The 17284-nt window shown below is 42.2% G+C and overlaps 2 protein-coding genes and 1 long non-coding RNA gene across 3 annotated transcripts in view; 2 read left to right on the top strand and 1 right to left on the bottom strand.

Annotated features, from left to right (window-relative positions):
- Nucleotides 1-17284, top strand: part of LOC122980554 (adenosine receptor A1-like) — a 719840-nt gene that overhangs the window by 42209 nt on the left and 660347 nt on the right. The gene's annotated exons all lie outside the window — the stretch shown is intronic.
- On the top strand, nt 63-2628 carry LOC122980569. The gene is made up of 2 exons (XR_006403055.1): nt 63-124; nt 839-2628. It is a non-coding gene; the product is annotated as an uncharacterized LOC122980569 (long non-coding RNA).
- LOC122980549 (potassium voltage-gated channel subfamily A member 2) lies at nt 1178-15375 on the bottom strand. The gene is made up of 2 exons (XM_044348678.1): nt 8096-15375; nt 1178-7125 (listed from the first exon to the last, which is right to left on the bottom strand). Exon 2 carries the CDS (start codon nt 6986-6988, stop codon nt 5492-5494), a length of 1497 nt encoding a protein of 498 aa, XP_044204613.1. The 5' UTR covers nt 6989-7125; nt 8096-15375; the 3' UTR covers nt 1178-5491.

A 17284-nucleotide genomic window follows, 5' to 3' on the forward strand; every position in this document is an offset into this window, starting at 1 on the left:
TCACTGAACAAACAAGATTCCAAGTAAAACTGAACATCTATCTGCACTCCAAGCCAAACAGTCACTGCTCTGCTAAAAGAAGCAACCATCTAAACATCTGGAACATCACTGCAGTGCTTTTCAGGTGAGGGCAGAAAATCCTCACCGACTGTTATCAAGGGCAGGAGTTAATGAGTGTAAAGCTGAATACCTCCTAATAACGGGGTGTGGTCTGCTGCCAGGGCAGCCCTGTTAGATTAGCAGCAAGTCCCACGGCGCTGGTCTCCTAATTACAAGCTGGTAAGCACAGTGCAAGTCAGTATGACTGCTCGACCGTGCTCCTGTGGGCACGCTACCATCCCTGGCAAACCAGTTAGTTAAACCACAGGCAGACTAAAGATAGCAGATGCAGCACCAGATGAGACAGCAGCTATAAACTGTTCTCAGGTGTGGATGTGACAGGTGAGGAGGATCGCTGTGATGAAAAGAGGAACATTCAAGCAAATAAACATCAGCTAAAAAAGGTATAGCTAGACATGTTTACATCTGCTGGTATCATCTGAAACAAACAAGCCCCTCAATATTTCTCAAACAGACATAATCTACAGATTATCTAAAGAAAATAGGTGTCATTCTTCTCAATTGTTACACGTGATTGTCATAATAGTGCTACTGGAAGTTAACTGTGAAGGATTTCTGTAAGGATTTTTGCCTTCTCCATCTCCTTTCCACCCGTCTCTCTGTCTCCTCCTCAGCTCACGTTCTCCTCCTCCTCCTCCTCCTCCTCCTCCTCCTCCTATCTCTTTCTTCAACAAAAAGGCTATTAATAGAACACCCTGCTCTCTCTTTCAAACTGCAGGGAGCATATACCGTGCACTTAAAGGGAGGAGGGAGCTGAAGATACCAGGAGGCGTTTGAAAATGTCCTCCACACTGCCCGTGGCTACAAAGACGCAGAATGTCCTAAGAATAACAACAAAGAGGCTTTTGATCGATTCATGGCATTTTGTAGCAGTGCAGACGCCTCTTGGGCTAAAATTAGCCCTCAAATAATTTGCAGACTAAATACCTCGTGAACAATGTGATGTGATAAACATTTTAAAAAAAAACAACAGAGAGCATATATTTCATTTTCAAGGTGTACTTCTCCCATACTTGAAAAAAGTGACACACAATAAACACACTGAACACAATTTCAGTTGAATTATTATTGGCTTCATTATTGATATTACTTTGTCGGGGTTATGATCATTTGGATTATATGCATTTTAATTTCACATGTTTTCTTGTCCATAGATTGTCCTTTTTGTCTTGTAAAGTGCAGATAATACTACTTTTTTAAATCCAGACTTCACATACAGTATATAGTACATGTTTTTCGCTCCATCATCCATTGGTTATTATTTACATTATTCTCTCACATTTCATTTCATAGAAAGAAAATCCATTATCCACTGTACCCACATTGATGGATGTTTTCAGGCCTCTATGATATGGAGGGGAGGACGGGGCGGGGGGGAGTGAACAACTGTACAAATTGTTTCAGTGGATGCCACACTATCAGGCTCTGGGGTCGAACGAAAAGAGACAGTCTTTCTTAAACGCACACACACGCACACAGATTGCATATTGATCATCTTGTTTCCCGTATGTATGAGTTTGTCTCGGTTTCTTTTTATGCAGGAGCCTCGTCTCAAAGAGCTGACATCGCAGGTCAAACAAACCCAAAAGGTCAGAAAGTTCATATTCACATTCAGCATAACGTGTGAGTGTTTGACGTACGGCAGCGGAATATTGCAAAGTGTGTCGCTTTTGCTTAAAGGTTTGTTTCAGATGCGCTGCCAGCTTTCTGGATTAACATATAATTGGTGCCAGATAAAACACAATAATCAGTATCTTCTTTTAACCCCCCAAACTACCAGCTTATAATCATTCTCTGCATAGATTTCTCAGTGTATTCACTGTTGGGCACCCTTCTCTGGGAATGGATTTGCTGGTGGGTCCCTCAGCGGGTGAGAGATGATATTTTTTTAGAGGCTGTGGTGCTCCTCATAAAGCAAGACAAGATCATTTTAATTGACTTTGTGTCCACTGACTAAAAACATTTTACAGATTAAATCTGCAGGTAGAGAGATGCGGATGATTCTGCTCGTCTTTGTGCTTTAAGCAGAAATAATTGTCAACTACAACATTGTGTATTCCAGTGTATGAGTTGCTACAGTGAATTTGGCTGAGGTACAGTAACGTGCCCAATTTCAAACACAACAGATAAATGTTACACGCGTCAGTAACATTTATCACAAATAGCTGTCCAAAGAAATGGAATGAAGACATAAGATACAATGCATTTGCATGCATAGACACATATTTTTGGTCAGACTGTGAGGGTGTTTTTTCACATATACAGATATGCAAATGACTGTTGCATACAGTAAATGCAGCTGTACAACCAGGCTAAGACACTGACATTCAGTGGTTCTATCTCTCTCTCTCTTTCTCTCTCTCTCTCTCTCTCTCACACTCACACACACACAACTCCTTCATCGCTGTGCATCAACACTCCCGCATCAATACTCAACTTATGATTAATAAGATCTTGGACTGTGGAGGTCTAGTGTTTATCAGTTAATTTGTTAAAAAAAAAAACAAACAAAAAAAAACATACATCTACATTTACATGCTCCACACAGACCCCTCCACCAAAGGATTATGGGAATATTGCTAAACAACTATTGAACCTGGTCCTACCTTGAGTTACTGACCATTTTAACATCTCAATCCATCTCTCTGCTACTCTTGGGAGAGCAATAAATATACCTACTCCAGTTTATTTACTAAAATTCTCTAAAATCCTCTCAAGATACATGAAAGCAAACACGGATTTGGACAGAGAGACGACTTTAGAAGCCTCATGTCAGGCAGTTGGACAAGGCGTCCTGAGCATATATTGGCAGCGATGGCGTAAAACGTTTTGCTACTGCAGGTTAAAGACCGTAGTGAGCAGAATGAAACGCTAAGAGTAAAGATGTAAATCCTGGCATAACAGAGTTCATTTGGACAATTCGTGCTACAGACCTTCTCCTAATCCATCACCTTTCTAATTACCTCAGACATCTGGAAAAAGATGGAGAAAGGCAAGAGACTCAGGAGTAAAGTCAGAGGACCCCAGGTTAGCCAATATCTGCTACACTGCTGCTAATTATCACTTCCCATTTTGACATTACTGCCTTTGACTGTTACCTTGGCAGTGTTGAGCGAACGGTGGAAAATCTCAGCTGGACACGATCCTAGAATCAGAACCTAATTCACATTTAATGCCAACTTTTAAAAACAGATTGAGCTCCTGGCATCCAAGACTTCTCAGAGGACAGCCAGAGTCTCTTTCTGTTCTGACCAATTAAGCGCCAGGAAAAAAAGCTTTCTGATACAAGATTCGGGTTAGGGATTAAACAGTTTTGAACAACGCTGTGCCTCTCAACAACTATTTCCCAGAAGGCAGTTTTGAACTATGTGAAGCAAAGTTTAATCCAGGACGTGCGTCAGATTTGCTGGAAAACTCACCGCTAAAGAAAATGCTTTTGAAATGGCTAGTAAGAGTGTGTCTTTGGCACTCTGAACAGGCTCTGAAACAGGAGAACATATAAACAGTGCTCAGAACAAATATTATTACCATTAAAAACAAAATCATGGCAATGATCTGCGCTTTGTGGAAAGGCTCTCGCTTTCTCTTAAACATTGCTATTATTTTAAGTTTTTTAATTCTCTGATGAAAAGGATGTGTACTGTATATGTTTTGTCTGTATACATATATTTTATATATATATTTATATATAAGAAATAAATATATCTATTGTAATAATTATAATTTTTTTGTCTCAGAGGCTTCTTCTTTGAGTTTAAATGCATGCTTCTAGGAATGTTTTTGAGGTCATGCAACACTAGGAGAGTAGCGTAAACCCAGATAAAGGCAGTTCAGGGGAAGCATTATTCTATACACAAGTCCTTAAAAGTTGCTATTTTGATCAAGAGGACGTGATCATGTGACAAACCTGTGAAAAAGACAGCACTGCAGGTCTATCACATCTGCAACTGGGATTAATGTCCAAAACTAGAGTGTGAGTTTACACCTTAAAAATCACAGCTCAGCTGCGACACGTTTAAGAGCAACCTGGCAAAAGTTGACGGCGATGACTTCTACATGGAATGGTTAATATCGACGAGGACGCTGCATCCTGTTAAGTGTAGGATTTGGTCATGTGATTATTCCTTAAGATATCCTCTAACATACAGCTTTAGGTTCTTGTTACAGCTACCTGCAGGCATCCTTTTAAAAGTGTGGATTCGTATAGAAGGCAGTGTACAGACAAATATACAGTGATGTAATGAAGCAAGTGGCAGTTGAGAAACAAGTGGAAATTCTCATTCAGATAAAAATGTCATGCAATAATCTACTGACTACATTTACTACTAACAGTACCTACCTACCTACCTGCTATCAGTTAAGTCACAGTTAACCTACCTATCTATATGAATAAGTACTGTATGTGTGAAACTGTGAAAAACAAACAAAACAAGAAGAAACATTCAAGTTGTCCTCAAAGCTCTGCAGTAAGACCAGTTTGGGTGAATGGAAGGGGGGAAGCTTGCATTGCAATACATACAGTACATGTAAGACCAAAGCAGTGAAAAGTCAAGGCCATTCTCAGTCATTCATCAGATACTGATGTCTACTGGGAAAAAAAGGTGTCGAACCATAAGCTTAGCGCTGATGGCTGTCATTCATCCTTGAAATAACGTGGTGTACTTAACCACCAAACCTCGTCACAAGTCACCCGCAGGCCATATTAGCGCTGGAGTGGGCTCGCTTTATGCTCACACATCCTTTTATCTCTAAATGGTGAAGCATAAGACAGTTTTTTTTTTTTTCATTGGCTCCAGGAAGCAGCATATGTAGCGCGCGGATAGGGCTTTTTCAGAAAGCACATGGCAGAGCAGTGTGGCTTGGGAAATGAGGGACCAAGGGACAGGGGGACTAAAGCAGGGCTCGTGTTGTGTTGTGTTGTTGTTTTCTTTTTTATTCTTAGAAAGCAATAATTAATTTTTTCACCGCTGTGTTTCTCTCTTCTTCTTTTCTTTTTGTGCACTAATGTTGGCTACTGTTGTGAGCGGGACATTTTTTTTTTTGTTTGTTTGTTTTTTTTTTTTTTGTTTTTTTTTTTAAACAGCCACACAGATAAAGCCAACTCCATGCAGAAATGCAGAATTTGAAATTTCACCCTGTTTGACAGGTATCAGAAGTTTTAAGGGCAAATTGTGAGGAGTGAAGACAGGATGAGCGCGGAGTGAGCAAATGGTTTTTGTTATATATCTTTTCACTGTCTATCATCAATAACATCCTGAATTCTATTGCCTTGATTTTTCCAGCACTCGTGAGATGGGAGGCTGTCCACCTGTCCCATCCAGTTGCTCAGCTCCACATTTCCCGCTGTGACGGCAGACGAAATAGCAGATGACTACACGTCTGTGAGCATTTTGGTGATGTTTACATAGTTTGTGTTGGCCAGCGTGCAGTTGGCTGTCTTAAGGTTCTCCTCCTGAAAGTCCTCGTTGCTGTTGTTCACAGCCTCCTGGATCTCCATGTAGTCCGATTTACTGATGGTGGAGCCGCTCCGGCTCTTCTTCAGCTCCTCGGCTGAATCGGCTTTGGGCACGTTCACCTGTAGGTACTGAGCTTGTTCTTCACCTTCAGTCTCGCGGTGATAGAAGTAGTTGAAGTTGGACACAATGACAGGCACTGGCAAGGCAATGGTCAGCACACCTGCAATGGCACAGAGGGAACCCACGATCTTGCCACCAATCGTAGTTGGGACCATATCACCGTAGCCAACTGTTGTCATGGACACCACAGCCCACCAAAACGCATCTGGGATGCTCTCGAACTGTGACTCTGGCTCGTCTGCTTCAGCAAAGTAGACGGCGCTGGAGAAAAGGATGACCCCTATGAAGAGGAAGAAAATGAGGAGGCCGAGCTCTCTCATGCTGGCTTTCAGGGTCTGGCCCAGGATCTGAAGCCCCTTGGAGTGACGAGACAGCTTGAAAATTCTGAAGACACGTACTAATCGGATAACCCTGAGAATGGCTAAAGACATGGCTTGCTGACCCGCTTGACCATCCTCTGGCCTGTCAGCTAGCTCTGTGCCAAGAGTGATGAAGTAAGGGATGATAGCAACAATATCAATAATGTTCATTATATTACCAAAAAAGCCTGCTTTGCTGGGGCAGGCAAAGAAGCGCACTAGAAACTCAAAGGAGAACCATATAATGCAAAGAGTCTCCAGGATGAAGAAGGGGTCGGTGAAGTAGGTTGATGTGTAGCTGATGATTGTGGTGTTGGTCTCAGGTGAAAAGACTTCCGCATGAGACTTGTGCATTTCATCCTCATCATTGCGGAAAATGGGAAGGGTCTCCAAGCAGAAACTGACTATAGATATCAGGATGACCATTACAGAGATTATGGCAATAATCCTAGCAGGACCTGAGCTCTCTGGGTACTCGAACAGCAGCCACACCTGTCTCTGAAACTCATTGTCAGGAAGAGGACGCTCCTCCTCCTTGATGAAACCCTCGTCTTCTCTGAACATCTCGATGGCCTCCTCACCCAGCTCATAGAAGCGAATCTCCTCTGAGAAAATATCAAGGGTGACATTGACCGGCCTTCTTAGCCGGCCCCCTGATTGGTAATAATACAATATGGCGTCAAAGCTGGGTCTGTTCCTGTCGAAAAAGTACTCGTTCCTCAGCGGGTCAAAGTATCGCATCCTCTTTTTGGGGTCCCCCAGCAGAGTCTCTGGGAACTGGGAGAGGGTTTTGAGTTGAGTCTCAAAGCGCAGCCCTGAGATGTTGATGACCACCCTCTCACAACACTCATGGTCGGCCTCAGGGTCGTAGTCCTGCGGGTGCCCCGGGTGTGCAGCCGCTTCATCAGAGGGGTCGCCTGTGGCAACAGTCATTCTGCGGGGGGAGGAGGCCTGCACTTTTCAGTGAGTCTGGGTCCTGCAGCCTGGAGAACTGCAGGCAGGGGCCAGGAGAGGGAGGGGGCTCAACACCGTAAAGACCTGACGGCCACAGGATGTCACCTAGGATCTGACTGCATGTAGGACAGACAAAGCAAAGACAGACAACAAGGTCAGGTAAACCTAAGACATAACTAAACACTCAATACTTCTTCCATTTAGTCCACAGATGTCGGGAATTTGCTTTAGCTACAAGAGCAAACAACTCAAAATAGATGAAAATGAAACCACCCTCTGAAACAATGTCATAAGATTTGATATGATATGTAAGGCGAGAAAGCAGTCGATACCAAAATGAACCATCTCATGGAAACTTGAGGCTGACACTCCTGCTCCTGACTTGGGCAAATTAATATGCTAATAAGCAATCTACCTTGCATATAAATTGCCTCAATGCAGGTAAACTCAGGGGCTAACTGGCATCTAAACGAACAGAAGCTCATAAATTAGGACACTGATCTGCTGAAATGGACAATATCCACTGAGATGAATGGGACTACCTTTTGCAGTGAAGCCATGCATGAATATTGCAATGCAGCAGGCACCCAATTCATACAGACAGCATCCTGTCTAGAATATCATAGAAAACCACTGCAGTCAAACACAAAAAAATGTACGAGACGCTTTCAAGATTTACTGCTGCACCAAGCAAACACCCAAATGCCTCGTATTAATTGACACCAGTTTTGTTTTGTTGGGAGCATTTTAGTCTTGAAATGGTGCCTGTCTCTGAAATATTCAAAAACACCTATAAATAATTTATCCATAGAAGAAAATAGGTTCCAAGAGAAAAACTGTATCTCTCTGCATCATCTCCACTAAAAGAGTAGGAGGATAGTTTTAGTGAATAAAATCCTAATGAAACATACAACACATTTAGAACTGCAGGCTTATTTTCTGTCATCACGTTTTCCAGTGAAGTGCAAAGCAGTACATTAAACTACAACATGCCACGACTTAAAAAAAAAAAACAAAAAAAACAACCAAACATATTTAATCAAATTCAGAGATGATAGGTAAACGTAATCTTGATTTCACACATACCTGCAGACATCTTTTTCATATCTGGATGTGAGTTGATGCTCCTGCTGGACACTGGTAGGAGGGAAGGTGAATAACCAGCTGCGACAATCAGGTCTTCTGTCTTCAGCGCGAGGGTGGGAGGAAAAAAAAGAAAAAAGAATTTCCAATTTGGGACAGTCGATGATATTCACCTCATGTTGTCTGCAGCATCCTCGCCGTGTACACCGGGTACAGTAGCTATGTGCGGGTGTGTCCTCGCTTTCCCCTCCCTGACTCCTTTCCTCCGGGTAGGCTGTCGTGGGATGGCGATGGGCAAAAGAAAAAAAAAAAAAAAAAAAAAAAAAAAAAAAAGGGAGGAGGGAACCGATCAAGGAGGTGCTGGTGCTTCCCTTAATAACCGAAGGTGCTGGGATCAGCAGAATGATCGGCCTCCACTGTTCCCCTCCACGCCACACTGACTGACTGTATGACGAGCTCTGGCTGCAGACAGCCGCAAAGGTAAATAGTCCTGATAAGGTGCTTCACAGAGGCAACATCTGCAAAGGGGAGTGAAGAGCAACGCGAGGAAGATGAGGGAGGGAGCTTAAACAAAAGATAATCTTATTAACTTAGATTTAATAATTAGACGCCTTCTGGGACATGTGCATCAATTTCATTTCTGAATAAATCTGCCGCTCAGAATTTTTTTTTTTTTTTTAATGTATTCACGCGTCACCCAGCCAATTTGCATTTTTTATTTCCTATTTAGGCATGCACCCGCCACATAAAACACATCTCGACAAGGAGCCAGTGTCTGAGCTGCAGAGATGCTCTGGCAGAGTCCCAGCGTTTAGTGCAGAGGCAGATCTGAGAGTCCTGTAGTCTCCTAATAGCCTACATGGTGAGCAGAAAAGCGTCTGCAAGACACTGACTTGAAACGACATGCATGAAAGAATCGCCCTACGTAGTGGGCTAGAAGATTATGCAATTTCACTGATCCAGAACCCCACGCACTAACACACACTTATAACACATATAAAGCGGCCTTTATTGGTCCTGCATGGTTTCAGCTCGGCAGAAGGGTGAGAGGGGCTTTCTTTTTTTTTTTTTGTAAGGTGAAAGAAACATTTAGGGTGAAATATTTCTGCAGTCAGCAGTGGCCGCTGAGCTGGTATATAAAGCTTAGTCAAACCTGCAGTCGGGCATTGCTATGCATACCAAGAGACGTGCTGGTGATGGAGAAGGCAAGGGCGAAAAAACGCGCTCTCCATCCGCACTGTAGCTACCACTCCTCACCTTATCTGCAGTGTGGGCAATTTAAAGCGGTACACATCTTCAGCATTGTTCAGCTGCACTGCTGTCTGTTACACATGTTCACTCAGTAATATATCCTTCCAACTGCAATGCCAAATGTACAGACAAAAAGCTTTTATTTAAACCTTTTTGGTGCATTTTATTCATCATAAACTACCTGAAATGCATGTTTCACTTTTTCTAATTCAGGTGGATGTTCTGAACTTTGATGTTGATTTGTTGGATTTATTGTCAAATACAGAAGCAACAATGATTATTGACTCACTTTCTGACATGTAATTCTTGTTATTTTTTCCTTTTTCTTTTTTTTCCCCCCACAGCAGTTATATTTGTAACCTTTCCTGGCAACAAGCTTTATAAATAATAGATAAGAGGGTGACTAAAATAGAGCAAAACCTCCATCATTGTGCCCTGCTGTATTCAGAACAGACTGAGATCAATTGTAAATCCTTTCTTCAATATCAATACTAGAGCTGGGAGTGGAAGCACCGCGGCCAAAAATGACGGCCAGAGAAGCCAAAGGTCAGCGGGAAACCCTCGGTCGTGGAGGGGAGGACGTAAAGGAGGGGAAACTGGTGGGGATGGGGGGGGGCAGCACGGTGATTTGTGTGAGACTCGGCTTTGCCAAGGTTACTCCTGGCAGACCCAAGACCATCAAGGCTTCCAGCCTCGTCCCTTCTGTCTGCCTGCCTGCCTGCCTGCCTGCTGCCACACATGCGGATACCTCTCACTATCCCTTAATGGCTTTCCCAGGTTCCTCATGACAGCACAGCCATTATTTATGAGTCATGGGACCGTTACAAAGACTGTTAATGCAGGCTCTGAAGCTCAGTTCACTTTGCATTAGCCGGCTTGCTTTAATTAAAAGCGAAGGGTCCCAGCACTCTAAACGCTGTGCTAGTTTTAATAATACGGGGATGTGAAAATGGGGGGTTGTGTAAGTTGGCAGATGATGGTGTCAACAATGAATTTGTTTCCAAGAGGTATTGATTTCAGGACTTGTTCTTGTCTCCATCAGATGTTTTGGCGCAGGAACAGGGAGGAGTGAAAATGAACTTGAGGAGTGACAAAACTCATTATAACATCATTATTGCTCAGCCTTGAGCTGAATGACAGGTCGTTTCTTCACTTGCTGTTGAGGCCAACTTGTTCTACTGTTGTTTTATTCATAGTAGGAGTAAGAACATTTAGGTTTATTGTCATCAAATGCAATGAGGAGGATGCAAATGTCTAATGTTACCCACACTTGACCTATTCATTCTGAACTTCATATATATCTCCTCATTTTGACCGGTGAATTGCAGCGTATCTAGATGAACAAGATGAACTGAACAAGACATTTGTGGGTAACTTTCAGTGCTTAACAGTTTAATAAAGTGCTTGGTGAAAAAGGCACATTTCAGTCGGTACTAAAAATGTTTGTTGGTCATTTCCTAGTGTGAGAGAGTATTACTTACTTCCAGTTTATTGTCTAGATAGAGTAAGAGGTGTAATCAATCTGTTTTTATTTTTTCAGCACAGATAAAGACCCTTTGAGGTTGAAACTAGTCGCTGTTTGAAACTAATGTAGTCCGACTCCTTTCTCCTCCTTCTCTAGGCTTTTAATATACCGGTTCCTTTTCTACTTGATCTGCCTAAAAGTGCTTGAGGAACATTTTCTTCTCTGTACCAGTTTCAATGCCTGGTGCTACAGAAGACATGCATTTGGTCAGTAGCTTCAAAATTACTGGACAATTAGCTGTCCAAAGCTCCCATGTGACATATCTACCAATTGCAAGTGTCAGTGCTTGTTTAACCCAGTCCCTGGAGTGCAGTGCTCTTTTTATGGTCACTGGTGGTCTATTGCACCTCCTTCCTCCTTGGTACTGCATTGCAGCAGCCACAGGTCTCAAGCACACACACATACTGTATGAAAGGCTACAAGCAAAAGGTCCAAACTCCACCATGATCCCACAATCCACGACCCTGCTTTGCCTGTTACTAACTCACTGTCCAGCGTAAGGCGATAAGATGGAGCAGATGAGCTCTGCATATCATGTTCAGTCTTATTGTTGCTGCATTAAAACAGGTTTTCTGTTTCTAGATATGATGATGCAATACTCTCCTGTGTATAATTACTCATTAGCGAATTCTCTCATGCAAAACCATCAACGTATTAAATGATAATCTTATGCTAGAATGATCTCATCCTATACATTCTGACAATTTACTGTTTTACCATGTTTTTTTGTCACTCCTCAAGGTATCTTGCAATCCCACAACCTCGCTGCTAAACACTTTTTTTCCCAATGCATCTTCACTGAGACTCAATTTATTTAACACTCTGGGAGATGAGTCATTCCAGCATCACTGCTCAGGAGAGAGAAACCAAGGAGTCCCTGCAAGAGAGACCAGGTTATACATACAACTAAGAAAAAGTGGAGCCAATAAATATAAAGAGGGGGCTTAGGTACTCAAATATATCAGTGCAGCTCCATGTGTCCTTCTCTTTGTCCCCTGGAGCTAACAGTACATCTGAGGCAGAAGAAATTGAGATAAAGAAGAGAGGGATAGGGGCAGAGGAACAGAGAGAGAGCGAGAGAACATAAAAAGAGAGAGAGGAGAAGAAAAAGGGAGAGTCGTGCTCGTCAGATTGAGGCCCAGCAGGACGAGGGCAGACATTGGAAAAGAGCCAGACTCCAGGAGAGACACAAGGACACTCGTCCACTGCAGTATACTGCCAAGCTGCATCTTACTTAGCCAGATAACCTCGCAAAAATCTTCACAAGCGTATATATCTGAAGTTGTAGGTTTGTAGAATAAATGTCACTACCTGTATACATTTGTGTCTGTGTGCTACATCCACACAAGTCAAAAGTTACCGCATGCAACACTTGACTGACACACATGCATGCTTTATATTTGCACTGACAGCAGCAAAATGACCAAAAAAAAAAAAATAATAATTTTTTTTCTATTTTCTCTATATTCGATGAGCGATCCCGATGCTGAAGGGAAGGATTATGAGTCAGTCCGTGAGTGAGTCAGTGTCACTGTTGCAGGGATACCCTTATGCTGCATTACTCAGTGTGTCTGTATGGGTGAGTGAAATTCAAGTCCAGGTAAGCGTTTGTTTCAGGAACACTGGGTTAAATGACACCAAGGTCATACTAGAAAGAAGATTCCTTTTGTATGAGGGCGAGGAAACAAAAATAACACTGATTGTGTGACAATAAGCCACAGTGAGGCTCTGAAAGGGGACACGTTTACTTGATGCATTGCATGCAGCAGAGACCTATCGCAGCATATTGCTTCACCCCCCGACTATCTCAGCAAAGCCAGGTTTTGCTCCATTTTCACATGATAGATGGGTGCATGAGATAATTTTGGCATAAGAGTGTGAGCAACACACATATTCAGGTCTGTTTTAGAAAGAAAAAGCTGCAGTGTTTGCTTGCTGCAGCACAGATGCACATTATGGGACTTGTGGGATTTACAGTGACAGCTACTGTGTCACTGTGATGATGCAATCCTCGGCTTTTTGTTTGGCAGCGGCTCAAGGAACCAAAATATTTTCCTCAGTCTCGCACAGCACTCTGATCTGCAGTCGACATTGCTGCTGCTGCTGCTGCTGCTGCTGCTGCTGGACCTGGCAGTCTCTCTGACTCACAGCACACCTGAGGGATGAGCCGGAGTTACACAGTTTCCAGGGTCACAAGACCTTTTTTTCACACATCTGACTTTCCCTCCTAATAATATTAATTGTTTCTATCAAGTTTAAGATAAAGACTCATGGAAAGGGCCTGAAAGAAAATTGTCCACAGTCAGCATTGTCACTGTAGTTAGGCGAATCTTTTGCTCAGCCTCATTCGGTTGCTACGGAGACCATCTCTAGGGGCAGTTGAGCCAGCAGAGGGAGGAGGCTGAGCAGTGACATCACGCCTACAGCATCTCTGGTGCCGCCGGGATATTTCAGGTAAAGTTACAGCACAATGACAAAGCACTTTTCAGTTCCCTGCACTCAGCTGCATTAGTTAAAGATGGATTAGTGGTTAGAAAAAGTGTAAAACATGTGGATCCTTGTTTTACATTTTCACACCTGGGACAAGTTTTCCAGTTTATGGTACAGTTGCCTATAGGAGACTCCTCAATGGTTTCACTGTTAGCTTTAATATATGTCTTCCCCTCCAGGGGGTTGAGGGATATATGCTCTCTGACATAGCTTTCCTTTGTCTCACTGAAAGCACTGAACACTGAGTCTTGATGCAGGAGAGTGAACTTTATGAATAGCCCCCAGAGTGCCATTACATGTTCTCCAAAGAGCAGATGGATGAATGGCACCCAGAGAAATAATGGCAATATATCTCATGGTTTTCTATTTTTGGCAGTACTGAGTTACAGTTTCAGGGCAGAAACTGTACCACATAAAAATATCATCAGCGCAGGAAGAAAAATGTGCAAAACTGTGAATAATTACACCGGATACAGCCACTGTCTTCTCCTCCCTGATCTGTCACGAACAAGCTTTGGTAAAGTTCAAGGATGACAAGCGGCACCTCTCCTGGCAGACACTCCCCATGTTGGCGTGCTGGGTATCATTAGAGGAAGCACGCTGCTGCAAGGCATCACTCCTCTCATGTGGCGAATGTTGGCATGATGAGGACAGCAAGGAAACGAGAGAAGAGAGGGGGAAGCCCCGGGTCTCCTTTACCCCCCACCCCGACTGAGCACGATCCTGGGCTCAGATTCTCACGTCTGCCTCGGAGCGGCCGTGTCGGAGAGGACCAGCTGTGGAGCTGACTGTTTGCGTTTTTCTGCATCTGTGTGTGTGTGTGTGTGTGTGTGTTTGTGTATCATGCATGCAGGCTCATATGTGAGTGTCTTCCCTCTGCTCTGCAGTGCGAGCGCGTTCTCTCTAGTACTTTCTGTTTTCCAATGACCAGGATCCCACAGTCGAGTGCATTCAGGCGTACCAGCTGTGACCGTCTTACAGCTGTGCAGCAGTCAAGCATGCTCATTCATATGCGCAAACACACACACACACACGAACACTCAGACATTCACAGAGGGATTGCGGGACAATTAGACATGTCATCACATTTTAAAACTAGCAGACACACGCATATTAAACTCATAAGCGCGCATCCTTTTTTGTTAATGCTGCATTCTGCATGTCGAATCATGTTTAGTGACATGCAAGCCTCATGTCACTAGGGCTGCGTAACATTTCATATTTTTCAATATCTGTATGAATTCAGTACCGGAGTTTCAGCGCAAATACCAAGACAACAATACTCTTCGATACTTCACATGTTTTTCTATAAACTCTTTTTTCATTTAACAAAAGAAGCAATAAAGAACTTTGGCTTTGCACAACAGTCCAAGTATGATCAAATTTAGATTTATATTAGAAACTAGAAACTATCTGATCAAATAAGCAGTGAACCAGATTACAAATACTATGATCAGACATGTAAAGCTTCATCAACTGATTTTTTTTGGCAGCAGCAGCTTGTAACATTGTTGTGGCAAACCATCGCCTATTTTTGGTCATTCGGGAGTCGTGTTTCTTCAACTTCTGGGGGAAATATATCAGGTTCTGCAGCCGCTAAAGCTCTTCCTTCATCAGCTACTCGTCTTTGTCTGTCTGCAGTTTGATGCTGGGCAGGTAGCGTCTGTCTATTTAGAGCTTTTCCACTGAAACACATTTGCCTGCTAAAGCTGGATAATAGGAAGATGAGAGCAGCGGTTTGCAGGCCAGAAAACCAAAACAATGATCTGAATGATGCAGCATTGGGGGATAATTCTCTGCGGGTTTGTCACTGCGAGTGACCCATTTCACATTACGCATTGTCATTTGATCTATTTTTAATGCAGAAATATCGATTAGTGAAGCTTTAATGCCCTCTGTATGTGAAAGTTTGATACTGTTTTGGTCTGTACTGGTTTTACATCCAGCCCTAAATGGAACAAAAGGACAATTCAAGGAAAGAGATCTTGTTTATTAATTATTCAAAGAATGTATAAGGGAGTGTTTTTCTCCCTGCTATAAATATTACAAGGTCTTGAATTTTGAATAAACTTGAAATAATATCTTGGTAATTAATCTTGTGTAATAAGTTTCTTTCATCCCCGGTAAGTAAATACAGAAATTACTTGTTTTATTAATTTAAAGAAAAGCAACATTAATCTCCTCATGAGGATCTAAGTCGATTAAGTCTAACAAGTTTCCGCCTGGAGCGAGTCTTACCTCTTCATAACCCAGAACAAGACAGTCTGAACTGCAGGTGGCCCTTGCTGGCACTGCCGCCGAGTTCTGCAGGAGATGATTAACGGCGCTGGGTAACTCGCACTACACGTTTTCATTTTCCCTCTGGTTAAAAATACATTGAAGGAGGACTTTAATTCCAGTAGGGCAGACAGAGGGAACAAAGCCACTCAGCAGTTCTGGGGCTGAAGCACCTGCAGGTTGGAAGATGCATGTATCTGGCCTGCAGTCGCTCTGTGTGTAAAACTGAACACTCAGCAAAGAAGGGTCCCCACAGTGGACAAATGTTTAAATGCTGTGAAACTCAACGCTGAATACATCACTTTAAAATGATCCTGTGTTGACATTTATATTATATGTTAGCTTGAGTCACCCTTGAGTGTTCTGCCGTCTGTAAATGTTTTGTTTTGTTTGTGTGGAGCCTGTTCTCACAGCAGATTGGCAGAAGAAATGAGCTCCTGTTTAAGTTACTAAAAGAGGCGGTTTGATATTTAAATGATTGTTTATTATGTCATCAAGACATTTAAGTTATTATAACTTACCAAACAAATAATTTACCTAAACTCAACCAAATTATATTCACGGCAAAGTTGGTGGCAGGTCAAAGGATGTGATTTCATCAGATTTTCATAGGAACTATTCTGCAAGTATTTGTGTATTTCTCTTTTTCTTTACTGATAAATCCACATATTTTATTAAATGTTTGTTTTAACGTGATGCTACAATGGTGGATTTTGCTCGGCAACAACCCAGAGTGTCGCAAAGTGAATTTCAAGAAGCCTTCGTGCCCATTTCTGTGCTGAATCAAAGTCATACAAAGTGTAAGTAAGGGGTGTTTTTTTTCACAAACTGTAATTCCTGTTGTCTCCTGTTGTTTCTTCCCATTAAAGGGGAGTCACATGACGGTCACATGACAAATCCTGAAACAAAACACAGTTTAAGAGCCTCTCAGTCTATTGTAATACAAGTTCCATGTGACGAAAGAGGAGGAGAAAATAAAATTGAAAGACTGCTGGGAGTCCTATTACACACCTACTGAAGGGGACAGCAGGTATCAGGACAACACATGGACTAAATCAAATTTAAATTGTGTTCTAATGGCATAATTAAAAAGTCACAATTATATATTCAGTCTTTAAGATTTTAAATCTAATATGAAGGAGCTAAATATGATAAGCACCAGCTCAATGTTAAAATCCTAGCAAATGGCAATAAGTCAATTGATCCACTAGAGGGAAGTACTGAGCTATTTTCAGAGTGATGAAGCCTCTGTTGGTTCACACGGCTCAGCATGAAGTAAACACACAAGTTCAGCAGCATCACAAACAATATTTTAACTGCTTAATGATAAAAACAAGTAGCTTATAATAACTGAGTTGTCTGTACCTTTTAGATTGTGTACAAATGAAATGGAAACCTACAAACAAATGACATTAAAAGGATGGTGATCAGAAAGTGTGGGCTCACTAATCACTCCGCAATATAAAACACAATGTTATTTGATTCGTAGATTAGTTTATCATAATTTTAAAAATGAAAAAATGCCAAACATTCTCTGGTTTCAGCTTCTCCAATGTGAAGGTTTGAGGTTTTTCTCTGTTTTACGTCATTACACACTGAATTTCTTTGGGTTTTGGGCTGTTAGTCGGACAAAACAAGATATTTAAAGA

The sequence above is a fragment of the Thunnus albacares genome, chromosome 4, assembly GCF_914725855.1.
Source record: "Thunnus albacares chromosome 4, fThuAlb1.1, whole genome shotgun sequence".
Lineage (NCBI taxonomy): Eukaryota > Metazoa > Chordata > Actinopteri > Scombriformes > Scombridae > Thunnus > Thunnus albacares.

Excerpts from the sequence above, each read along its gene's own strand:
- LOC122980549 (XM_044348678.1), bottom strand. The coding sequence starts at position 6,988 with ATGACTGTTGCCACAGGCGACCCCTCTGATGAAGCGGCTGCACACCCG.